Source organism: Etheostoma spectabile, chromosome 4, assembly GCF_008692095.1.
Source record: "Etheostoma spectabile isolate EspeVRDwgs_2016 chromosome 4, UIUC_Espe_1.0, whole genome shotgun sequence".
Classification (NCBI taxonomy): domain Eukaryota; kingdom Metazoa; phylum Chordata; class Actinopteri; order Perciformes; family Percidae; genus Etheostoma; species Etheostoma spectabile.
This window is the reverse complement of record NC_045736.1, coordinates 18,938,925-18,965,363: the sequence shown is the minus strand read 5'-3', so window position 1 is coordinate 18,965,363 and position 26,439 is coordinate 18,938,925. Positions and strand designations below refer to the sequence as shown.

At 38.6% G+C, this 26,439-nt stretch overlaps 4 protein-coding genes across 8 annotated transcripts; 2 read left to right on the top strand and 2 right to left on the bottom strand.

The window, feature by feature from the left end:
- Window positions 1-593: 593 nt before the first annotated feature.
- arf3b (ADP-ribosylation factor 3b) lies at window positions 594-5,699 on the bottom strand. The gene is made up of 5 exons (XM_032514460.1): window positions 5,579-5,699; window positions 3,799-4,051; window positions 3,583-3,693; window positions 3,366-3,490; window positions 594-2,723 (listed from the first exon to the last, which is right to left on the bottom strand). The coding sequence occupies exons 2-5, from the start codon at window positions 3,944-3,946 to the stop codon at window positions 2,562-2,564; spliced, it is 546 nt and encodes a 181-aa protein (XP_032370351.1). The 5' UTR covers window positions 3,947-4,051; window positions 5,579-5,699; the 3' UTR covers window positions 594-2,561.
- A 2,884-nt stretch (window positions 5,700-8,583) lies between these two features.
- Window positions 8,584-13,573, top strand: fkbp11 (FKBP prolyl isomerase 11). The gene is made up of 6 exons (XM_032514457.1): window positions 8,584-8,952; window positions 9,077-9,139; window positions 11,200-11,287; window positions 11,431-11,464; window positions 11,633-11,703; window positions 13,325-13,573. The coding sequence occupies exons 1-6, from the start codon at window positions 8,827-8,829 to the stop codon at window positions 13,531-13,533; spliced, it is 591 nt and encodes a 196-aa protein (XP_032370348.1). The 5' UTR covers window positions 8,584-8,826; the 3' UTR covers window positions 13,534-13,573.
- A 1,976-nt stretch (window positions 13,574-15,549) lies between these two features.
- Window positions 15,550-17,308, top strand: LOC116688424 (40S ribosomal protein S26). The gene is made up of 4 exons (XM_032514469.1): window positions 15,550-15,638; window positions 16,511-16,688; window positions 16,793-16,923; window positions 17,214-17,308. Exons 1-4 carry the CDS (start codon window positions 15,636-15,638, stop codon window positions 17,247-17,249), a joined length of 348 nt encoding a protein of 115 aa, XP_032370360.1. The 5' UTR covers window positions 15,550-15,635; the 3' UTR covers window positions 17,250-17,308.
- Window positions 17,309-17,395: 87 nt separating this feature from the next.
- On the bottom strand, window positions 17,396-25,436 carry LOC116688374 (zinc finger protein Eos). 5 transcript variants are annotated; one of them, XM_032514389.1, is made up of 8 exons: window positions 25,241-25,435; window positions 24,050-24,107; window positions 23,858-23,953; window positions 22,936-23,190; window positions 22,500-22,667; window positions 22,253-22,402; window positions 21,818-21,949; window positions 17,396-21,290 (listed from the first exon to the last, which is right to left on the bottom strand). In XM_032514389.1, the coding sequence occupies exons 2-8, from the start codon at window positions 24,087-24,089 to the stop codon at window positions 20,404-20,406; spliced, it is 1,728 nt and encodes a 575-aa protein (XP_032370280.1). In that variant the 5' UTR covers window positions 24,090-24,107; window positions 25,241-25,435; the 3' UTR covers window positions 17,396-20,403. The 5 variants fall into 5 exon arrangements, with proteins under 5 accessions (XP_032370280.1, XP_032370284.1, XP_032370282.1 ...); XM_032514393.1 differs by having other exon boundaries at window positions 23,854-23,953; window positions 25,241-25,362; XM_032514390.1 differs by lacking the exon at window positions 25,241-25,435 and adding an exon at window positions 24,571-25,179 and having other exon boundaries at window positions 20,404-21,290.
- Between the last annotated feature and the right edge of the window lie 1,003 nt (window positions 25,437-26,439).

Below are 26,439 nucleotides of genomic sequence, written 5' to 3'. Positions count from 1 at the left end.
CTTGGCCAGGAATAAATTCTGGTGGGCAAATTTGTTATTTTTTCACTCTTGGAATTCTTCTTGGAATAAAAACTGCCAACTGTAAGGACATCGCAAGTCTGAGAAATACTGGCATTATAGCCCCTGGGTTTAGCTGACATTGGCTTCACTTCCTCATCATTTGGGGTCAAACAGACTGCGCATGTAAAAAATAATAACTTTAAATACAAACATTTTCTTTTCTTCCATGTAATTTTTGGACAGAAGTGATGTGTAAAAAAATACTATTAAAATTAATCACAATATTTAGAGCAGACAAACATCTAGGCTACTGTATTCATCCATTTTTTACAGTTTGGATCATCTAGAAAAGTCATGAAGTAAGGTTATAAAACAGTGCTGAGCCTGTTAAAGAGGATGAAACCGATAAATTAGATTAAAAAAGCAACAACTTTGATTTATAAAATGTAGACACCACTCTTTATGCTGTGCTTTGAACCCCAACAGAAACTGTTGCTAAAGACTGCCCTCTTCTGTTGGAAGCTTTTCCCAGCAAGAGCTAAATACGTAAATATGAAATCCATCAGTAACACTCAATCAGTTGATGAAACAGGTCATACATAAAATGGGTTTATTTGTAATAGAGCAGGATTGTGTTTGTTGTTACATCACATACACCTGTATCCTTGCGTTCAGCACTGAAACATGATCTTCACCATTTTAAAATCTGCTTGTGTAACTATAACGGTACAGAATGTTTTTTTCCCCCGTTTTCTTTTGTTCGTACTGATTATCATTGTTTTCACAGACACAGTCTTCTTCAAAGTTTACAACCCAAAGAAAACCCAGGAAATCTACCGGCAAATCAAGTAAAGTGGAAAACCAAAAGGACAAAAAAATCTTTGCCTAATCATCTTGAACTGTGGTACTTTTGAGGGCATAGAGAATAAATCTGTAAATTATTTACTATAGATAAATATATATGTGGCTCAAAATCAAAACCAAACAAGCTGAGAGGAAATCGATTAGACGTCAGCATTAAATATATAAGGCCACAAAACCCAAACAAACAAAGTCATGATTTAACATAGATGCAGAATATGAACAATGCGATCATTACTTAGTGGAGTGGATTTACAGTATGTTGTATTGTTACTGGTACGTGAGTAGTAGTACCCATGTATGGCACACAAGAAGTTGTTTTATTGACAGAAGTCTGTGGATTCTGCTGGTATCGGTGGTGACGCAGTAACTCGTCTGCTGTTCAATCGTGAGTTGTGGATGTACAGATGACTGAATTGATCTGCTTACCCTGCTTTCTTTTACATAATTATCACTGAAATACAGGAATATGCATGTCAAATAAATAGTACAGCCATTTATAGATTCATCGACAATATTCACATTCAGTAACACAGTTATCATCCCCCGATATGCAAGTCTGAGACAAAAACACACAAAGCAAGAGCACCCTGAGGTGGTTTGAGTACTCATATGGACACACATGAAGGCAGATGAGCAGCAGCTGTGCAGGTCATGTGTGTTGTATACTGCTTTCACATTTTAAAAATAAAATAAAAAAAGACCATAAAGCTGACTATACTGTATTAAGCGCATGTTAAAAACTAAATGCAGGAATTGGTGGTTCGGTTAGTTTCTGCATCCTACTGTAAACAGCATCATAACACGATGATGGCAGTTAGAGAAAATCTACAAACAGCGTCAACAACCATGCAGCTGCAAGGATGGAAAAGTATGCACCAATGTCAGCTAGATCTACCAGGACGCATGCAACTCAGGTGGCTGAGAACGTGTTGAGAAGGGCTGTTTTAAGACTTCCGGTTGCCATACGGGGAGTAGAAACATGCCACAAATATCAAAAAGATTTCCTAAATGAGGCAGTAACTGGACATGTGAGAGCGAAAACTCCAGTCCTCTTGTCTTTTTCATGATTAATACTGGGCCGCTTGAAAAAACACATACAGTGTATGGGAATGCTCACACACCTACACACTTTAAGTATTAAAGTGCTTCAAAATTAGAAGGTAGAATTACGGTCACATGAATCTGCTAGCTGTGACGGTTTCCAAACATGGCCCTGTTAGGGGAAAAAAAATAAAAGTGTAACTGACCCAACAACCATTCTTTTTATGGATGACTGAAAGTCCATAGATGATTTAAAAGACATACACCAACAAAAAGTCATATTTAACTCATTGCTGACTCAGTGGAGTCACACATGACTTCTTAGAGCACCTAGATACAAACATACAGTACATTGCACCTAAATACAAGACATCGACACAGGAAAAGCAAGTGTCTGCTGTGATTGCTTACGGTTAGTGTGCATTTGTGTGTGTGTGATTGAGAGGTTAAATATAAAGTACACAAGAATCTGTTTTTAATAAGCCCTGAAAACCATTAGGAACCTCAGGAGACTGAAAACGAAAGCCCAAAATCTTCCCCAAACCCAGAATCTTGCTTTTCACTCACTAATCAAAACCACGGGACCTAACACGCTGCCCCATTCCCAAATCAAATGAAAACTTGGAAGGGTGTGGTGGCTTGTTCCAGTTTTCTTCTTATTTCTTGTTCTTGAGTTGATTGGCCAGCCAATCAAGACCCTCATAGAGACCGTCGCCACTGGTGGCGCAGGTGGCCTGGATGTACCAGTTACGGTGGCGCAGGGAGTGTAAGCCCAACTTGTCCGTGATCTCGGCAGCATTCATGGCATTCGGTAAGTCCTGTCAAAGAGGCGAGAGTTCAGTGAGGAGAAAGAGCGTGAGAAGTCAAGGATTAGTGATTATGTGTTTGTGTGACCCTAAAGACGGCTAATGTCTTATTTTATTGTTTGGTTCAAAACATGCATGTATGCGTTTACTTTGGATATGCGTTTGTATATTAATTGATTATTCGATTGACACAAATCATTTAAATTGTTTTCCCAGGAAATACATGTCTGTACGGTAAACATAAAGCTACAGCCGGATGGGGGATAGCTTAGCTTAGCATAAAAACTGGAAACAGAGGAAAACAGCTAGCCCGGCTCTGTCCAAAGGAAAAAGAATCCTCCAACCAGCACCTCTAAAACTCCCTAATTAACATGTTGTATCTTATGCATATACGTACAAAAACTTAGAGGGTTGTAAGCCAGTGAGACAGAGCAGGTTTTTTTTCAGTCACCTATAGAATTTCTAATGTTAATTAATAATATTTGTGTTTGAATTCATATCACAAATATTTGTATCAGCTTGAAGTAGTATCTCAAAGACACTAAGAGGTGGGATTATGTGGGTTGATGCTCCACTACAACCCTGCTGTGTATTCATGGATATGCACTGTGTATAATATGTGAGTATATATGCAAAATAGTTATAGTTTCTTGCCTGTTTGTTGGCAAACACGAGGAGGACTGCATCTCTCAGTTCGTCCTCAGCCAACATCCTCATCAGCTCCTCTCGTGCTTCGTTCACACGCTCTCTGTCGTTACTGTCCACCACAAAGATTAGACCTGAAACAGTGGGAGGAACAAAAAAAATTAATACTTTTTTTACTGAAGAAAAGAAAAGTTGCTGGTAATACCCTTTTACTAGCTCTTCTCACCCTGTGTGTTCTGAAAGTAGTGTCTCCAAAGTGGCCGGATCTTATCCTGTCCACCCACATCCCACACAGTGAAGCTGATGTTCTTGTACTCCACTGTCTCCACGTTAAACCCTGAAAAAAAGAGCGGGGTCATACAACGTAAAGAGAAAACATAGTGGTCCACTTATTTGTGTGCATGGCAATGCTTTAAAGCTGTCATTTTAACTGTGCACCTACCAATTGTTGGGATAGTGGTGACTATTTCCCCCAGTTTGAGCTTGTAGAGGATTGTTGTTTTTCCTGCAGCATCAAGCCCCACCATCAAGATCCTCATCTCCTTCTTCCCTATGAGGCTCTTCAGCAAATTCCCAAAAATGTTCCCCATGATTCAGATGAAGTTCTTAAACTTCCAAGCGTGGCTACAACCGTGATTACAGATACCTTCCTGCAAAGTTTCCCTTGTCCAGTAACAATAGAATATGAAGGAGGGCTGAAAAGAAACAGAACACATAGCACAACATGAATGAATAAACAAGTATTAATAAGCTCAACTATCTGTATGGCCTTTGTTAAATTACAATCAATGGAACACTCCAGCTTATCTGCTTTTAGTTTTCTGAAAAGACTGCACAACTATGCCAGAAACACTCACTTCTACATGCACAGCCCAAGACAGGTGCAAGCTATGCTAATTGCCAAAAGTCATCACAGAGAGGGTGAAGGAGAAGGATGTCGGTGCCATGACTACAGGCTGCAGCACAATCTGTTCAGACCCTTCTCGCTGGTATTCTCCTCCTTAAAATTAAAATGTTATTCTGCAACAACGCCAAGCCCCCAGAGCACATGCAGAATGTCCTACATTACCAGGCTTGGTTTGAACACTTTCAGTTAAACTCCAAATACAAAGCCACCTGGCCGGAAACAGGGACAGAAGAACACATTTTCACAAGCCTATATTATATTATATGGTTGTCATTAGAGCACAATAATAAAATAATAGTCCATTGTCCAAAAATACTCTCTTAAAAGTGGAATTGCATCTAAGAACCGGAAGGTCCACTTACCAGCTTTTAGACACATATTACTAGCCTGATGATCATAATGATTTCATTTTCATTCATTCATTTTCATTTCAAGTGCCAAAATAATTCAACATCATTCAGAGGTCTGGAACCATGCTAATATATATTGTGGTCTGCACATTTGTTGCTTTTCAACATAACAATTGTTTTTAACTGACATAATTTACCCATAAAAAATGCACAGCGATGTTCAAAAGTGATACGCTATGTTCACAACTAATATCTTTAGTACTAATGTATCTGTTAAGTCATGACTTGACTACCATATACCAGTCAGGGATTTAGAGAAATAACAGACTCAAATAAAGTAAAAAAAAAAAGAAAAAAGAAAAAGAAGAAGATTTAAATAAAGTCGTCAATAGAGGAGACTAGCTGCAGCCCTGTCCATGGTGCTGAACAGGATTACCACACTGGTCACTGCCTGACACCAGCTCCTGTCCTCTCACAGATCGGTACATGTTTAAATGGGAGCTCTGGTGAATTATGTGGTAGCAAGGCCAAGATATGCCGGCCTGATAAGGTTAATTCAACTCCGGGCGGTTACGTTAGCCGGGTAACGTTGCGGCGATCCAGCTGCCTTTGACATAGGACCTGCACATATGTCTTTAGCTAAAGATTCACACCTAAGTTCGGCTACCAAGCTTGATAGTGTCCTCATTATCTAATGGGTTGTAAACTCATTTATCAGTCAAGTTTAGCTTTAGTCGCTAAGACGTAACGGTAGGTAGCGTATCTGCCTTACCGACCCACCGCATTTATCCATCCGCTTATCGCCTCAGCAGGCATCAGCTGCTACCAGCGAGTCGCCCTCCGCTGCTTCAGCCCGGGCAACACAACCCCCGCAGGTCAGCCATCAAACACACCATTACACGATAACCTGCCAGGACACGCGCGTATATTATCGGGTGGATGGTGATGACAGTATACTCACTTACCTTAGTCGAGTAGTCCTCTAACGTTACCAAATGTCTCACGGTATTTTCCGAGGGACACCAGCAACTCCGCAGCAAAGAAGATCTCGCGAGATTTAGGTCAACACCAAACCATGATGTTTAGAAAGGACGTCTGAACAGCCCTATTTGTCCATTTGTTAACAATTGGTCATATTTCTATCAGTTTTTTTAAACATGGTCACATCAGTCCTGATTTGTCTTAAAATAATTTTTAAATATCAGTGTCACAGTAATATTGGCTCTGCACAGGTAAGTGACTGGTCTGGCCTTGACCATCATTTCATTTCATGTCTGTCAACTCATCTTCCATCTGACATTCATTTTACGAATAAAACAAACCCAAAATAGAATGTTTAGGTACTTGAATGTGTTGTCTTGACCATTGTTTTTAAAGGTCCTGCCTACCCATTGCCTAGCATCACAGGAGATTTCCCTTACTGGCTCGTCTCAGGTCTTGGTGGATGTGTACACACATTGATTGACATCTCCTTCAGTCTCTTGTTAGCTTTGATGGGCATGATACATGTATTATTCTTATTGCCATGCCTACATGGAGTCTTAATTTGCAGCAAAGCTTACAACCTGAGCAAATAGTGACTTGGTCTTCAGTATTGCATGGAACGTGTTCAGTAATGTCAATAGATGTGGAACAAAATAAAGGTATTAAAAGTTATGCAATTTTGATCTTGCAATCACACAGTATTGTATATGTTAACATTTCAGTGTGACGTAATCCTTATTTTTGTGATGTTGCTATGTGATATGACTCATGATAGATGGGATCATAATGACATGTTTTTACCAGCAGAAAACCTATTACCTACTGGTAGCCTACGTGAAATTTTGGTGCAGTAGTTAAGTGGCAATGGGGCCAAATAATTTTTTTTTTTTTTTTTTTAAATACTGTGGTTTTACCAGCCTTTACTACATATCTACTTCTGTGATCTGAGAGAAAAAATAGGTTTGACATGCACACAAAGCTGAGTCATTCATATCTATTTCAGTGCGGCAATGTAGCAGCTTTTTAATGTAGAATACTTGATCATACTGCTATTTGTCCTTCTGTAATTTCAGCCATTTATTTTGTATTAATTTTTATTGACCATACATTTACAATGCTTTAACACACTGTGACAACTTTTCTCACCAGGATACAGTGGTCAGACATTAATAAGCAGTACAGTTACAGCTGAGGTTTGTTTTAGTTAGTACCATCTAACATAGCTTATTATCAAATTAACTTCTCTGCAGGAAAAAACTATCCTTTGTCTAATACGTGAGCATGTGGCATACATACTGCAATGTGTGATGGTTAAACAGTTTCTTGCTGGTAAACAGAGGACTTGAGACAGTTGGTGGTTCAAATGGTTGCAACTTTGCAGGTAACTGTTGCAAATAAAGTAAGGGAAAGTGGAAGTAATTTATGGATGACAACAACACAGTTGACGAAGTGAAATGAACAAAGTCCCAAAAATGGCATTTATTATTTACTACAACAGATTTGGGATTACCCTGTCAGTCTTTTTGGCGTGTATGATTCTGAGTTTGAGATTTTAGTGGGTGACATAACAATGCTGCCTATCTGACCATATTGTACAGCATTGAAGGGATAATAAAAGAGGAGACTTCACATTTGTATTAATTCATCATTTATTTCTCTAAGCCGTTATAACTAACCAATACAACAGTTTGTTTCTCTTCTTTTAATATAAATTCAATAGTTACCGAGAAACAAATGAATGACTAATAAGTATATGCCTTAAAGTACAAAAAAAAGCTGTTAATGTGAGACAAACATTTTCCCAGGTTGTTATGTGTACTTGTAGTTCAGAAATGTGCATACATTGTTTTATCATTTTCAATCTTCTGTTATTAAAGCTATATTTTATCTTTTCTTCTTTGCTTTATACATGACCATAGACTAATACGTGCCATACTGACATTTATGACGCTGTTAACAAGTGAGAGTTTCTGCCTTACAGGATCCGTGATAGCGCTCCAATATTACACTGAAACTAAAACTAAGTGATTTAAGTGAGTCATAGGTGAACATCACCTTTTCTTGCTAAATCTAATAAATCTATAAGAATCATATACTGTGTAGGCCATGTCTGTTGTCGAATGTACAATCAATCGACTCTGTATGTGACAACACTGTGCCTTGGTTTACATATTTAGAGCTCTTGTGAAGATTTTCCTGCAGATACTGTAAAGGATTTTAAAAGGCCCTGAAAATATTTTTCTCAGATTCTGAATGTGGTCACGTATGAACACAAATCAGCTTTGGTTGTTAATTTATTACTTTGGTCTTAAGCAGGTAGAAGCCAGCAAATTTGGGAAAAGGTAATGTAGTGCCACTACCAATCCCATTTTAGCAACCCTAACACCAGATACTGACTGGTTTTCGGAACCCCAATACAGTAAAACTGCACATTTTAGAGTGGCCTTTTATTGTGGCCAGCCTAAGACACACCTGTGCAATCATCATGCTGTTTAATTACCATCTTGAAATGCCTCACCTGTGAGGTGGATGGATTGCGTCGGCAAAGGAGAAGTGCTCACTAACACAGATTTAAACAGATTTGTGAACAATATTTGAGAGAAATAAGCCTTTTGTGTGGGCCTACATAGAAAAAGTCTTAGATCTTTGAGTTCAGCTCATGAAAAGTTAGGGGCAAAAACCAAAAGCGTTGCGTTTATAATTGTGTTCAGTGTAGTTAGAAAGAAATAGCCTAGGCCTACTTTAGAAAACACGTAGTTGTGGGTTGTTTTCATTGGCATCATTTCAAGGCTGGAACTGCCTGCTATTATCATCTTCACCTCTCTGCAGTCAGTAGGCCTACCTGAGGGCTCGTGGGGGACTAGCAGCCACGTGTGCAGCCGGCTTTAACAAAGGATGTCTGCTCCTGACAGTCATCAGCATGGAGCAGCAGAGCCCATGGACAGAGCCGGGCAGACGCTGCACAGTACCGCCCCCAGCGCCTGTGCAGAGCGCCGCTTCCGCTTCTAATCCCCGGTAGCCTGATGGGATGCGGGCGGAATGTTTGAGGCGGTCTCTTCAGGGAGACCCAGGTGTTGGGACAACGTCCACGGGCCGCGATTCCTTATCTCTACTGCATTATAACACATCAGCATTACTCGGTGCTGAGCCATTTTGAACACGGGCAGACCGCCTATTCAGCTCTCTCCCCGCTGCTGTGTGTAGAAGAAGCGCACACGGAAGTTGTTTGATGGCAGCTGTGGTCCAGAAGTTCCCAATGAAGAGCAGCGTTTTCCTGCTGCTGCTCGCAGCTTTCACCTGTAGACTCGCACAGGGACAAGACAATGAGGCCGACGAGCTGCAGGTGGAGACCCTGGTGAGTGAGACACATGTGTTACACAGCCATAGGCCTACTGCAGCAGTAACAGCGGCTCTTAACACAATAATAACCTCTGCCAAATAAATGCAACAGTGTTAACAGTTAAATCTTCTGACTCAAGGTGAAACCCGAAACTTGCTCAGTACTTTCCAGAATGGGAGACACGCTGCAAATACACTACACGGTAAGACCGAAACACGAGTTATTGAAACTGATAAGACAATGTGCTATGTATGCAATTGATAATAACATGTAGGGAAATCGGCCCAGCTGCTGACGAAGGCAGTTGTCTATGTGGCACTGTCTGCATGAACCATGTGGACACCGATGTTTGCGCTTTTATGAAAACACTCAGATCTGCGGTCAGCAGCTGTTAGAAATGTCTTTCTGAATGTACATGGGGTCAGATTGTGGTTAATTGTCTGTCGGTGTGTTTTATTTGTTATTATCGCGAGCTCTATCTAGTCTCTGCGTTTACTATGGAGTGGTGGGGGCGGTGCAACACGTCAGCAATAAACTCCAACTTCATCCATAGTCTACCGTAGTCTCAGTCCTCGTGTGTTCTTTAGGAATTAAAAAATGTACAGTTGTATGATAGCTATTAATTGTAGCTGCATGACACAGCACCAAATTGTGTAATGTCAGTTAATGTCAAAGTGTTAAACGACCTTCTGTGTTTTGAAAATTTAGAAAGTGCTGGGTATTTACGATAAACCAAATTACTGTAGAAGCTCTGTGAATCACATGTAATGGTCATACATGAGAGCAACAAACTGGGGCTGATACACAGTAGTAGGCGAGGTTATAAACAAAGGAACATCAAATGGGCCATTTGTTTTGATCATTGTTTACTCACTATTAATTACCCTGAAAACAACATATTAAACATACAGTATATTAAAAATAGTTTTACACAGAGTAAATGATTGTTACAATATCACTATTATGACACAACAGAGGTCTAATAAAATTACATCAAAATAAACATTTTCCAGAAATAAACAATGTTAGGAGGGAATAAGTGAAGTTGACCTAAATGCAATTGAAAATGGCCTATATCTTGACCCCTGATATCAGGCGCCTGTAGTTGAAAACATACTGTCTTTTTGTCCTGCCATGGATGCTGGATTTGTTAACATATTGGATGACTTTCGGATCTCTCCAAAGCACCTGCTACTAATATATCATTAATTAATAGCCCGATTAGGCTCAGAGTGCTTTCTATTTGATAATTTACTTTAGTTTTTTTTTTATACAAAATTTAATTTTAATTTAATGATTTGGCTTTTGTTGAAACTAGTGACACAGGTGAGGCAAACTATTGCTACTGAGTGAAAGATTGTCTAATAGAAATTGCCAGATAAAGTTTCTTTGAGCGTAAAACGACAGCTAAACTGGAAAGAGTTTTGAGCATAAAAGATCTGCAGAGCTACACTGTTTGATCCCTCACAGTTACACAAATATACAGTGTGTTGTCTGCTACAGGTGTGTAATTACTCAAGATATATATATATATATATATATATATATATATATATATATATATATATATATCTTGAGTATCCCCCCACATTATTACGCTTTTATATATAACAATTTATGTAAAAATACTTAACAGATGTTAACTTTAGCTCAATTACCAATTATATATACATAATTTATGGTTCATATTTGCCATTTACCCTTGTGAGATCACATTTATGGTCATATGATAATTTTGTTTTTGTGACAAAACAAGGAAATTCAATTATATATAAAAGATTTAAAAAATGGAAACAGGATTTTTGATCATTATTAGTGCTTATTTCTTAGAACTTCATCAGAACAGGTGAAAGTGCTTGAAGTGTAACAATTTACGAACTTTGTGTGAGAATAGCAGGTGCAGAAAGACAACATTCCCGCACACACACACACAACACACACCACACACACACACACACACACACACACACACACACACACACACACACACACACACACACACACACACACACACATTAGGCCCAGTTAGAAGGACACAGTTAAGTTTCATAGCACCTACATGGGGGGGGGGGGGGGGGGATATTTGAAAATAATTAAATTTTTATGTTCTTAACAGAATATGAACCAAGTAAAAAAAACTAGTAAAATGATAAAGTATGCATCAAATAAGGTATTACTACATTCAAACAAATCAAGCTGTGAAATTTCTCTCAGTAATTCTTTTTCATGTCACCATCTCATGCCTTGTGTTTAAATGTCCAGGGTAAACTGATGGATGGAAAGATGATCGACTCATCACTATCCATGGACCCTCTTGTGGTCGAGCTGGGGAAGAGGACAGTTATTGCCGGTAAATTAACAGTAAATCCTTTTGCATTGCTCTGTCAGTGACACTTTGATCTGCTGACGTTTGAGAGGTAACTACAGCCTGTTGTGTGCCGGGGAATGTGCTTACTTTGCTGATTGACCTTCTCTGTGTGATTTTCTTATCAGGTTTGGAACAAAGCTTGGTTGGCGTGTGTGAAGGGTGAGTGAAAAACAAAAGTTCTTTGAGAAGAAAGAGCGTAGCAATATATTTAGTTTTCAATTAGCATGGACCAATTCTAAAACTACCGCACAGTTAATAGTTTTTTAATGGAATTTGATAAATGCTCCTCAGTTAAATGTGTTTTGTATTTTTCTTACTCTCATTCAGGCAAAAAATAAAAGCCACTATTCCATCTCATCTTGCATATGGAAAAAAAGGTTACCCTCCTACAATTCCCGGTATGGAGCACATGCATACAAATCAAAACACACACACATACACACACAGGTATTAGTCTGTTATATTATATATAATATTATATATTATAATATATATATATATATATATATATATATATTATATATATAACCTTCATTTTAATAACATTTCATTCATAATATTCTAAAACAGCAGGACAAAGCAGTTTTAGTCATCACTTAAACTACACTAAATGGTGCATTTGTTGGGGACTATTTTTAGTTGCAGCTTGAAAAACAAAAAAGATATGAGCAGTGTAGTTTATTTGACTCATTCCCACATACACCATCCTGTTGCAGTAAAAAACAGTGGGGCTCGAACGTTTGGGCAACCCAGGTAAAAATGTGTATTAATGTGCATGAAGAAGCCAAGAAAAGATGGAACAATCTTCAAAAGGCACCAAATGACAGATTAGACATTCTTATAATATGTCACAAAAAGTTAGATTTTATTTCCATCATTTATACTTTCAAAATAACTGAAAACCAAAAAATGGCATCTGCAAAAGTTTGGGCACCCTGCAGAGTTTATAGCATGCAGCGCCTCCTTTGGAAAGCTGAGACCTGACAGTGTCATGGATTGTTCTCAATCATCGTCTGGAAAGACCAGGTGATGTCAATCTTAAGGTTTTAAATGCCCAGACTCATCTGACCTTGCCCCAACAATCAGCATCTGTGTCATCTGTGAAAAAGCGGAAGTTAAAAAGAGGATGGCTTCTACAAATAGATAATGATCCTAAACACACTTCAAAATCCACGGTGGATCACATCAAGAGGCGTACACTGAAGGTTTTGCCATGGCCTTCACAATCTCCTGACCTCAACATAGTTGAAAATCTTTGGATAGACCTTAAAAGAGAAGTGCGTGACAGACAGCCCAGAAATCTCAAAGAACTGGAAGACTTTTGGAAGGAAGAATGGGCGAAGATACCTCAAACAAGAATTGAAAGACTCTTGGCTGGCTACAAGAAGCGTTTCCAAGCTGTGATACTTGCTAAAGGGAGCAGTACACGGTATTAACTCTGCAGGGTGCCCACACTTTTGCAGATGTAATTTTTTGTTTTCTGTTATTTTGAAAGTGTAAATGCTGGAAATAAAATCTAACTTTTTGTGACATATTATACAAATTTCTAATCTGTCAGTTGATGCCGTTTGGAGATTTTTCCATCTTTTCTTGGCTTCCTTATGCACTAATACAAATTTTTACTTGGGGTGCCCAAACTTTTGAGCCCCACTGTATTTACTGCAGCAGGATAGTGTATGTGGGAATGACTCAAAACAAACTACAGTGCCCATATTTTTTTTGTTTTTGTAATAAAGGAATATGTTACTTAGTGCAGCTGTGTGGCTTATTGAACAGGTCTATTATATTTGTTAGTGTGATCAATTCATCAGTTTTGTTCTTTTTGTGGAATTTGTTGACAACTTAAAATAGATTCTTTAAATATACTGTACCTTACTGAGATTTTCTTTTTTTAGATGTTATGTAATGTATATTCTATTTCATATCGTTTCTTTTCTTATGTACATAATGTAGATGGGTGAAACTTTAAAGGACAAACCCGTTCAACAAAACATTGAACATGACCTTGATCTGTCCTAGGTGACGCTGCCCTTGAGTTCGAGGTGGAGGTGCTTTCTCTGACACAGCAGACGCCGTGGCAGAAAATGATCAACGACGTGTTGCCCATTGTGTGTTTGGCTCTCGTGCCCACTTTGCTCGGCCTGGTGGGACTTTACCTCTACAAAAAGGCCAATGCCGAGAAGCCTAGCAAAAAGAAGGCAAAGGATAAGAAGAGCAAGAAGAAATAAGGACAAGGCACAGATTTATTTAAATAAAATTTGTAATTGTTTTTTGTGTTCTTAATGTTTATTTCATATTAATCTATGCTTTTAATACATGTTTCAACATCTGGAAGTAAGGTGTTTTGAAAGCAGTTATCCTTTTAATTTCTCTCGGTAAATCTTTGATCAGTGATGGTGGGCCGAAACTACCAGAGAAGCTTTTGTCCAAAGTGCTTTACCGTGTCTCAGTGGCCCATTTACAATGCATGCAAAGAGCAATTTGTGGTTCAGTGTCTTGCTCAAGAAAACTTCCACATGCAGACAGGAGGAACTGTGGATTAAACCGCCAACCGTGGCTCAACCTCCTGAGTCACAGCCGCCCCCCATGACAGTGCTTACAACAAGGAAATACATCAGCCCATTACTAAATGCAGAGAGATTACACTATGTAACGCATATAATTTAAGCAACAGTTGTCATGTTTACCATAGAATCACATTATTACAAGCTGGCTTTGCTCCTTTACATGTAGATTTATGGAAAAAAAACTTGATAACAGGAAATATTTTTACCAGCACAAGCAGAGGTACAAAACATACCAAACCACAACTGGACATTGTGTTAAAGTCCAAGGACACTTGTAACAGCTGGCAGGCTGCTTCACTGACCTTTTCTTTTGTTTTTTATGTGAATGTCAAAAGAGCACCATAGAGTAATAGCCTTATGTAAAAACATGAACAAAGAGTAGCGTGTTGCTTAGAGATATTCTTTGTAGAAGATTGGTGTGTCATCTGACTGATTTAGCCAAATAAACTCTCTCTCTCCCTTTTAAAAGAAGATCAGCAGGCGATACTATACACATATCTCAATGACTAAGCTGTAAAGCTAACTGACAGGTTCTTCTAAAATATTACATCTGAAGCTTTTCCTATTGTATGTCAATCTCTTCAGCACTACAATACATAGTAACAAGTCACTGTAACAAGGTGACTTAAAACAATCCGATGATCTCCTGTGGCTTTATTGCAACTCTACAGAGCCTTTTGAACCTGATGCAACAGGTGCTAAAGCTTGACCCACCGATGGATCTACAGTGCAACATGGTCTAGCCAAAGAGATAAAAAAAAAAAATAACAGCTTATGAAAATCTGTAGTCGAATTGATTTAAGAAAACCTCTCCTGCTTAAGCTGTAACTGTTTGCTAATACAAGCTAGATCACATGCAAAATACATGTAAAAAACAAAAGCAGTTTTAATGTTTAATTAATTTACTACAGGTCACATAGATGACTTCTAGCATTTTTGACGGCATAAGAATTTTGGATTTGTTTAAACCTTCCAGAAGGTCTTTGATTTCAACAGAAAATCTTGAAATCTTCAAACCTGATTAGTTAGGTTATCCATAGCAGTGTAGAGTAGGCCTATGTCTGTTTCATTTCCTCAATTACATACATTTTACATATTAAGGTACATTGAGGCTCTATTGTTGTTGTTTCTTTTTGTTTTTTTTGGTGTAAAAACAGTGCCCCAAACTCCCTTTTAACAAGGTATCTGACTCAAGTTGAAAAATAAAAATTCTTACCTCGCAGTTGACATTAATAATAAGAAAAATACATTTTTAACATCAATGTTGTTGTAACAAAAGGTAGTAAAAAAGTAAAACATTTTATGCATTTATTTAACTAATTGATTCATTTTTATATGAACATTTACATGTATTTAGTTATGTATGTATTTATTTATTTCATGATGTATTTCAAAGGCATATTTATTTATTCATGTATTTATGTTTTATTCATTTATTTATATATTTATTAATTTATTTAATATTGAATAAACCGGCATTCCATAGTTCTCCGCTCACTCGACTGATGCTTGGAGAAACTGAGAAACTTGACTAGCTACCCTGATAACCCTCCGCGAAAAAACGAATATTGATATTATTTTTCTGAATGAAATATGTGTAATTTTTTTTAATTTAAACACATAATTTAAACACACAATTGTGTACAGAATAAAAAATAAAGTAAGAAAATATTTATTTCGAAAAATATTTCGAGGGCGGAGCGGTTGGCACTACTTCTCGCGGTACAACCTCTTCCGGTCCTCTTTCCAGCTTCCCGTGCAAGATGGTGAGTGTGTTGCAGTGGCGCCCGTGTGGCAAAAACAGAATTAACTATCATTACTTTCGAAAAATAACACATTATTAGCTCATATTAGGTATTTTATTCAAATAGCTAAACCACAGTGTGGGAAATAGTCCTTAGAAGTCACTCGAATATATAAAAAAAATAGTCTAGGCCTAATGCTAACTGTTAGCAGGCTAACCGTTTTGTGCATGTGTTCCTGTAAATTAACGTAAGCTAGGTAAATTAGCTGGCCAAAGATGTTACTGTGTACGTGCGTGGAAACACAACGAAGCAATATGGGTTCATTAGCCATCAGTTTTTCACGATGGTATATACTAATGCGTCAGTGAAATGAGACGGTCAACTTTAAATGTTACATATCTTTTACGTGTTGAAAGGAGACACCGCAGCCACCACATGCATTGGCGAGCTCCTTTTTATACTAGGGTTTACAAGATGCAGTGGCTAATGAAAAACGTAGCTAGCTAGTAACGTTAGTAACTCCTCCAAATAACTTTACTGATAATACTGTCTTATTTAGTCATGGCATGGCAAATTGTACTGTCTAGGACTATGTCTTAAATTTTCAGTGTTTTGCTCAGTTACCAGTATTAAGGACTGTTAGTAGGTAGTATATAATACAATAACGTAACCGTTTAGGTCTTAAATGGACGTTTCTCTAAAAATCATATTTTTAAATATACATTTTTAAATGTTACTATTGTCTAAACCCAACCAACTTTGCCAAATCACGTTTTATATTGATGCCAGTTTTCTGTGCCTGGCAGCTGTTGCTGTGCTGCTGACACTTTGTTCAATAACAAAGACATTAGTTGTCTGTAGTTTCTCTTACTAATTGACATTTGTTTTTGCAGACCAAGAAAAGGAGGAATAACGGTCGTGCCAAGAAGGGCCGTGGCCATGTGCAGCCCATCCGCTGCACCAACTGTGCACGCTGTGTACCCAAGGACAAGGCCATCAAGAAGTTTGTCATCAGGAACATCGTGGAGGCGGCAGCCGTGAGAGACATCTCAGAGGCCAGTGTCTTTGACTGTAAGTGCATGGGCTTGTTTTTCGTGTTGTATGTCATAAGTTGTCTCTTGACCCTGGTGGCTTGACCTCATCTGAACTTTTCTCCATTTGTGTTCACTCTGCAGCTTATGTTTTGCCCAAACTCTATGTGAAGCTGCACTACTGTGTCAGCTGTGCTATCCACAGTAAGGTGGTGAGGAACCGCTCTTGTGAGGCCAGGAAAGACCGCACCCCACCACCCAGATTCAGGCCCGCTGTAAGTACCTTATACTGCACTGTGGCCTGTTAACTGTTCGATCACTTCATTGACGTTTTTACAAAGTCTATTTCACAGTGGATAATTTGACTAGTCATAGTTGGCAAAACACAGGTCAAACTGACTGAGTAGTTTTGTCACCTTCAGAGGAGTCTGTAGTTCAGGTGTTGGAACTGGAACACCTGAATGCAACACAGCCATTAATGTTAATTTACACTTGATGTCACATTGTCCACAGTGAGCAGGGTCTATCAGATATCATTCTAAATTTTATTTTCATTTTTTCACAGGCCGGTGCACCAAGAGCCCCTCCAAAGCCTATGTAAAGCAGAATCTGATGATGCTGTACACCTGAAGAATAAATTCAAGTCTTTACAAACTTGAATGTGTGAAGTTTGTTAATCCAACTGACCATAAATTGTGCAGTTTTTGGTAAGACAGGCCTGTCAAGTATTTTATTTGGAATAGACTTCAGTACAAAACTTACAGTAGTTAAGGATTGAATTATGCAAATACATAATTACAATATGATACATTTAAAAAAGACTGCAGTTATTTAAAGCAATATTGGACAATTATCAGTATGGGAAGGGTAACAAAGACAGTAAAACTGAAGGAAATAAATAGTGCATGAAAAAAAATGTCAACACAAAATGGAAGTTTTCTGAAGTATAGTCTTAAATTAGAGTAGGTAGTTTATTTGGTTGTCCTTATGTTTTAAAATGGAAAGAGTGTAGGTTTAGGAGCAAAACGCATTGGTATCGCATGCATCAAGTTTAGAAGCACATAGTCTAGTGTTGAACATACAAAAAAAAAAATCTACACCCAAACCTTTAGCATGTGAACAGTGAGTTTGCTCTGTCTCCGATGCAGAATGTTGAAAATGTAAAGTCAGTAACTTTTTGTACAATATTTGTCACACTAGAGGTCAACAAAATGGTTGACATTTCCATCTGCAGGACGTTTTACACACTTTATCTCTATTCAGTTCTTTGGCTCCTAGCAGAAGTCCCTTTTTATCAATGTGTAGAACCTGTAAAAATTAACTTCTGGGCTCGGTCACTGATTTCTGGTGGTTATAGTTATACTCTACAATTTTTGAAGGATGACCAAAATAATGTGGAGCCTTTTTTAATGTGCAGCAGTTGCACCACATGATTAATAAGCTGTACACTACAAATGTAAGTAATTTAGCTATTGAGCAATAACAAAATGCACAAAAGACCTCAAGCCAAAGGCACACATTGTAAAGTCTATACAGAAATTACACCAAGAGAAGAAACACAATTGGGTCTTTGTGTATACAAGGTGTTACCTAAATCAAAATATGATATACTGTGAATTGAAATGTATTCAGTTTGTTAAAGCACTTTATTGCCCATGCAATCTGGCATTGCAATTTGAGTGATTTGCAATGAACACTTTGGTGTTTAAAGTCACAATGTTAAAGTTTTCTAGATTAAGTTGCAGGTAAACTACAAGCTTTAGTGACCCATTTGATTACAAAAATTCTGTCCAAACATTACCTAATGTCTATTCTTAAGATAATTTGATTATTAAATGAAACTACAACTTTGAGTTTTTGTACTGGTAAGATCGCCACAGTCCATTGTCTACAAGTGACTCGCTTACATCTCAGTGATATGCACCAACACCACCTTTCTAACCCATCAGAACAAATGCAGCTCCAATTAAAAAATTGTAACAATTCTTTTACAATATTTATTTTGGAAGGGATACCCCCAAATGACTTTTAAATATCTTATGCAAAATTAAGTGGAGATAACTCCAGGAAAAAGCAAACCTGTACAAGGTTTTACTGACTGAGCAACAGTAGGAAGTAGTTCTTTGGTTTAACCAAATGTCCTGTTAATCAACACATTAAGTATTGATTTTTTGCCCCGATCCGTAATGTAGACTGAACAAGTTAGCCTGCTTAACAGTACAACTTATTGTGCTTACATAGTGTAAAGTCAAATATAAACATGTTTCTACAACAACTATCAATTGTTCTATGTCACAGATGAAGACAGAATCAAGAGCTGACAGTGTTGTTCTAACACACTGCTCTTATCATACATTTCTGCACCATATTACCAAGACAGGATATATCATCACAACCGACAGAACCCACAACATCTTTTTCGGGATTGGACCTATGAGAACAGTAGTAAGCTGCCACTCCACACTGCACTCATTCGTGACACAGCAGCATGTGCAAAATGCCACATGCCCCCTTAGTCTTTGATAAATTAGCATAATTGGTTATTTGCCAACACATTGATAAAACTCAACCCAGCTTTTGATGAATATGAGAATACAAATATTGTGCAAAGCTATAAGCCAGAGACTTGTGTCTGGAAAACAATTTGATTAAGTAAATTATTTTGGAACTCATGATCTCTAACATCATCCACAATGATCTGATTCAAGATATGACAGTTGGTAGCTCATGTCCTTCAGTCTGGTCAACAAGGTGTGATCAGGGTGAGAAAGGCACAATACAATGAGATAACACCCAAATAATTTTCAAATATAAATAAATTAGTGTTGGTTTTGCAGATGTAGCTATGAAAGGGGAAATATTAATAACTTATTAAGACCTAACCTCTTCAGAATCTCTAAAATTGTGGCAGTGATACTTGTTCTCCTTTCCTTGTGAGAGAAACATTTCATCAGTTTTTCACATTGAGAGAAATGTGCAGGTCATTACTGTATTCCATAAAATAGTTTAATATATTATAGTATTCTGGCAGGTATCAGTGCAACAAAAGCAGTCATAGAAAAGAAAAAAAAAAAAACATTTTATACACCGTGCCACACGGTATTCACACAGGCCTTCATTTTCCACTTTACGTATTCAATTCCATAAAACACAGGTTCTGTTACGTTCACACACTCTCTCACGTACACACACACACGTTAAAAACAAAAGTGCATTTCTAATTCAAGGACAACCCCTCAAACATCTATTTGACTTGGACCTGGTTTTTGAGTTTGGTCTGCACATCTTATAATAATGTAATTATTACAGAATCAACCCCAAGTTGAAAAAAAACAACTATATTATCTCTGTTAAAGTGCACAATAGGGGACAGTTTTCAGGTTGAGCACAAAAGTCTGATTTGTCTACTGTAATTTGTGCATCAGATTTGAATCCTGAATTTTGGAGCAAGGCACATCTGCGGATGAAAAAGTGCATTGGCTCTTAATCAAATTTAGAATACATAGAATTAAAAGTGCATTGTAAAATTGATTACTTGTTCAAAGTGCATTAAAAATAAGGATCACTATACTAATTTTAGAAAACACAAGTTTGCCATTAATGCTGGTACATGCTAAATGTACCGGTGCCTATTTGAGCTATATATATATATATATATATATATATATATAGCTTGTGTGCAGACCAAACCCAGCCAGGTCCTTGTCTCAGTGTAAAAATAGCTCTAGGTGAAGCAGGTTGACCACCCTTTATCCTCAGTCAAGCATGTGCTCCCCGCGGACGATGTGTGAAGAAAATTCATAGCGGTCCTGACTGCGGTGGCCACAGATGTTACACTCAAAAGGCTGGCGAAAACCGTGGCAGCCCATATGGATGGTAAACATGACATGGTCCAGGAAAAGCACACGGCAGTGCTCGCAACGGAAAGAGCGCACAGCTCGCCCTTCCCCGTCTACAACCCGAAACGCCTCCCTGGAGGTGGAGGAGGGAGCTGTGGGTGAGCTTGGAGTTGGCGCGAGGGCAGGAGGTGGAAGGGCTGAGTGGCTTCCATCCTCTCTTTCCACCTCCTTGTCTTTGGCGTGGCTGGGACTACGTCTGTCCCGACTCCTGTGGGGTGCAACAGGATGAGGCGCTGGGTGGTGGTTGTTGGAGTGTTGAAGATGGTGGCCGTTTTTACTGTGCAGGGTTGGAGTCGGAGCGGTAATGTTGCAAGGGTCATCTGGCATGCTCTCTGTGTCTGTTGAGTCCTGGCAACCATTGTTAGGTGAGGGTGCGTGACTACAACCAGCAGGCAGGTCTTCATGGCCCTCTGCTGCCTCCCTCCCCCCTACAGCCACAGCACCTAGCCCAGCTCCAGTCCCTGTACAATCAAGCCTCGGGCCTAGAGCAACAGAGGTGTGAATGGAGCTAAGGATCGGCCTGAGTTCTGATAAACATGAAGGGTGAGTGGTGGGAAGGTGTAGAGGCCTCAGTGTGTCAGACACCCCTCCTCCTCCATTACCTGCTACACCTGCATATTCTCCTCCCGAACCAGTAAAGTGCGGGGTTTCAAGGTCCCCTGCGTTCATCTCTCCATCTTTATCCAAACCAGCGGTGAACTCATAAGGTGCATCTGCAAGGTTAAGGCGTATGTTCTTCTGTCCTGCAATAAAGAAACCCAATCTTATGATAGTGTACTATGAAAGTCTGTGGAAGACGTCAAAACTGAATTAAAAAAAAATAATAATACATGGGCAGGCAGCTTGCCCAAGTTATTGGATAATTAGGTTGGAGGTTATGATGATTGAGAGGAAGGACAAGTTGAGTTGCAGGAAAAAAATAATGGTGCTTTTGTGTTTTTAATAAGGTTTATTACTGTTCACTTGCTAACCATGTAATTATACTGTTGTCCTGATCCTGTATTCACTGTTGTTTAGACCACAGCTTTCCTGCACCAGTTACGTGCAACTCTTATCAATAAACCCCAAAAGCATAGAAGTTTCTAAATTCACTTTGACATTTGGTTGGAATCTATGGCAAGTCATACACAACTTTAATACATTAAATTGTAAAAGCCTGTGGTCACATCACTAGCACAAAAAGATCAGTACCAATGTATGTGGTATCCAATTCACCCAATTGATACCTTTCAGTTTCCTCAACCTGTCCACACAGAGACCAAATGCTCACCTACAAATTTTTGTGGTGTGGATCTCTTGCGTTTGGTGATGCTGTTGGTGAGCCGATCAATAAATGCCATCTTGTCTGAGGAGGGTTGCAGTAGAGAGTCTGGTATAAACTCAAGCTCTCTCATCTCCTCTCCTGCACAGAGTATGAACAAATTGTAACGTTATTTTTATTTTTATTTTTTTATTTTTTTGGGGGGGGGGTCGTCTTACTACCTAGACAGCATTTATCCCAAATGTTTAAATTGTATGCTTTTTTTTTTAAAGTTTGGATAGAAAAGAAGAGAAAGGTTGTTTGCATAACCTTGTTAAGGAAGTAGACTACATTTCTACACTAGAAGCCACTATAATTCCTTTGGAAATTTATTTTTACAACACCATATTGTGATTACTTGGTTACTCCTGACAGTGCTTCTCCATGCATGCTATAGAACTGTACCTGGATTCTGTGCACTGGATGGCTGCTGTGACTCCAGACTCTGTAAGTAGCTGTGGCAGCGCTCACGGTGCTCCTCCAAGGTGCTCTGCTGCTTGTAACTACGGCCACAATAACTGCACTTATACGGCTTTCCTACAGTTGGAGAGGAGACTGGGGACAAAAGTGTGAAGAAAGCATTATTATTGTCACAACATTGTACATTAACGTAAGAAAAATAAAACAATGATCAGGCTTGAATCTGTCCTACCTGCATGAGTGCGAAGGTGGCCAGTGAGCGCATCTCGTCTTCGACAGGCATAACTGCAGAACGGACATTTAAAGGGCTTCTCTCCTGAGTGCAGCTTGATGTGGCGGAGCAGGTTACCCTTTTGAGTAAAGGAGGCGCCACACTGATTACACTGGAATGGTCGCTCACCTGGAGATAGATCAAACCTGTTAACCCAACTTGTTTAATTACATTATAGTGTTTGCCGCAATGGGCCTCATGCAAGAATCACTTGTACGAACAGATTTTATCCCGAGTGGCTCAAAAAAAGGGGATTTTAAGAGAATGTGTGGCATTGACAATTTTCTCTTGTACCAAATTCCAATTCTGTATCTGACCTAATCTCTTTCCCAAAAAGCAAACGGAATAGATGTTTTTTTCACAGAGATGACTTATCTAAACTAAACTGATCAGTCACCTGTATGGCTGCGTTTGTGCACCATGAGAACATTAGGTCCAATGCAGATCATTCCACAGATGTCACACTTGAGCTTTCCATTAGGCAGTCTGGTGGCTCCAGCTTGCATGGTTTCAGGATTTGTGAGCTCCCTGTGGCCTCTGACAGCTTCAGATCCCTGCTCTAGACCTCCTTCGTCTACCCGCTCCCCTCTTTCATCTTCAGTACTGCGACCTGGGTCTTCATCACTGTACAGCTCTACTTTAATGGAGTTGGCTATAGACGCACAAGAGCAGACATGAAGAATGGTAGAGTGTGCATAGTTTTACATGCCATTACGTCTATGATAAAAGTAGGGATGCCTCAGTAACTAAATCTCAAATTGATTTATGTGTACTGTAATCTGAATAATAAAATAATCATAAAAATGTACACTACCGGTCAAAAGTTTGGGGTCACTTACAAATTTCCATGCCACTCCATTATAGACATAATACCAGCTGATCTGAGTGGGTGGCTGATCTTTAATGCAATATCTACATTGACCATTATCAGCACCCATTGATCCAATGTTCCAAAGGCCCATTCTGTTTACTAATCTGATATCATTTAAAAAAAACTAACTTAGAAAACATTGGAGAACCCTTTTGCAATTATGTAAACACATAATGTAATTTGAAAACTGCTGACCGGGTTTAAAAAAACAATGCAACTGACCTCAGCTGGTATTCTGTCTATAATGGAGTGCAATGGAAATTTCTAAGTGACCCCAAACTTTTGACCGGTAGTGTATGTACACCTTTCCACAAGCGTTGTAAACATTTGACATTAAGATTATATATTACTATGAGCTAAACAAAGAAGTGATTTGTGGAATAATTAAGAATTTCATTAACCATTACATAGTCTGTTTTGTGGGATATTCACATATTTACTCACTGACCACTGAGGGAGCGGCTAGGGGAGCTGTTAGGGGTGCTCACTGTTGGACCTCCAAGGGCCCCAGAAAACTCTCTTTCCATTGAGGAGTCTCCACTAGCTGCCACCAAAAGAGAAAAAGCAAGATCTGTCATTTGAACAACATGCCAACCATTGAAGGTAAGTATATCTGTGATGAAAAGAAAAACAGCCCTACCTGATATGCAAGACCGGCCATTGCAGTCATCAACATCCATACTAGTTCAGGCTGATTGCTAAAATGACAGTTGTGTTGGAAACGGAATTATCTCTTAAACACATTCACTCAGGCCTCTTTTCATTCAAACATAACAAAACATAACATACAGTAGTTCAGTAGGTCCAATTTGACATCACATAAAACCCTTGATGCACGTCAAGTCAATTCCATATGTTATCGCCTAAGACCTAATTCGGAGAGGTTCGAGATAAGAATATGAAAATGTTATATCGCACACTTTTAATGACCAAAAAATATAACACTGAAGGCTAGCGTGAATTTAAGCTAACTACAGTCAACTTGTCGGTGCAATGTAACGATAGCTAACTAAAGCCACACATTCTGAACTGCACAGATATTTAACTGTAATATTAGCTCATAAAGCTAACAACACACATGTGATTAAGATTAGCTGGTGTAGGTTAATTAATCATTCCAGAAAATAGTTAACAAGCATCTAAGTTAGCTCAAACACTAACCTTAGCAGCCACAGATCAGCTGATTAACTCAGATACAATTAGCTAAGGTTGATGACAACATTAATAAAGTAACTTAATGTTAAACTGACGTTAGACTCCTCTGAGACACATCATTCTGACATCCAGATTGTAACCGAGAAAGAGAGAGCGTTTACTTTGACGTTTACATAACGGTTCAGGTAGCCTAAGTTTACGGGTCGGCCTTGGTGGCTAACGTTAGCTTACTGCATGAGATGGAAATCACCGTAAGCCAAGTTAGCTAAACTCAACATATGTCTAGGGTTACAACAGTCTGCCATCCTCCACAGCTTACTAAAAATAATGGCGCTTAGTCGATAATGCTGACTTGTGACATTAACTGGCTGACTGACGCTAAATTGGACATTGAAGTCTCTACGACGTCTTGTTTATCGCTAGCACAACAAACCAACGTTAGCCTGAAGTATCTTAGCTAGCTAGCCACCACAGTCAATGTTTCCTAAACGGTTGCTATGGCACCCACCTTTTGCCAAATGCTATGGGTAGCCAGCTAGTGTTTAGCTGGTTAGCTAGCTTGCTCTCCATGAAGCCTAAAAAGCTGACTTTTAAAACACAACACAGCAAAGGAGGTCTGTTTTTTAAAAATGATAATTTTAAAGTTGTCCGGTTCTACCGGTAACTGTTGTATTACCTGTCCCTGTCAGGACCGTTCCAGTAAAGTAATTCTGTTTTTTCATCTGCCTGTTGACGGCAGCATCTCCAGCATCTCTGGTAGCCAATTTTTTTTTTGCCCTAGGACGGCGAAGGCATGGAGAAAGGAATGACCAGTCCTACTTTTCCTCTGATTGGCTAATACTCGTTACCTGCTTTGATTGGGGTGGTAAGGTTTCGGCAAGAGGAGTGGGATTGGATAGAGTTAGGATAAGAATGTCAAGGTAAACCAATTAGAGACAGAGCAAGGCAGAGTAGGGCGGGACATACCTGCCCTCATGGGGATATGGCGAATCGGCAGCGTTAACTATGGTTTACGTTTTACCTCCAGTTCCAAACAATTTCCGGTTAGATCCCAAATCTAGCTGCTAATCAACCAGCAGCAATGATTGGCCTTACATGAACCACGAATCTGTATATCACAAAACTATAATAAGATCCACAATTATGGCAGGTGACAACGTTAATGGGAAAAATTGCGACATATTGCCCTTAGTTCACACAGTAGTAGCCTATGCTATATGATCCATCCACCTCCATCCATTGTTTAAATAACTTTTTCTGTGACTTAATCTTTAAATTGATACACATTTTTCAGTCATTGTACCAGTCCCAATACAATACCTGAGTGTTGGTCCCAAAAAAGCATGCTAAAATTAGATATTTCCATTGCACAAAACATGGAATAACAGACGAACTTTTTTGTTTTAATTGAATAAAACTTTTAAAATGCATCCATTTCATTTTGTCTTGCCGTGCAAGTACTTTGCTAAGTCCGGAAATATCTGATCAAAGAATAGGTCAACAAAACGTGGTAGTCAACAGTTTTGTTGTTTGATTGGTACTCAAAAACTATTAAAGCTCCATAATCAGTCAGTAAATGTTAACTAAAGTAAATGTTAGTCCCAGCAGTATGTATGTATATATATATATATATATATATATATATATATATATATATATATATATTTCCACTTTTGCCTACAGTGTCTTAAACACGCTTTATTTCACAAACAAGAAGTAGCTAAAAATATTGATTATTTAAATGCATATTCAGACCAGTAAACACTAACACAATCATTACTGCCTAGTCCTCAGTGGTTGAAGAAGTATTCGGATCCTTAAGTAAAAGTACCAATACCACACTTCATATAATAATCTGTTAGTAAGTAAAAGTCC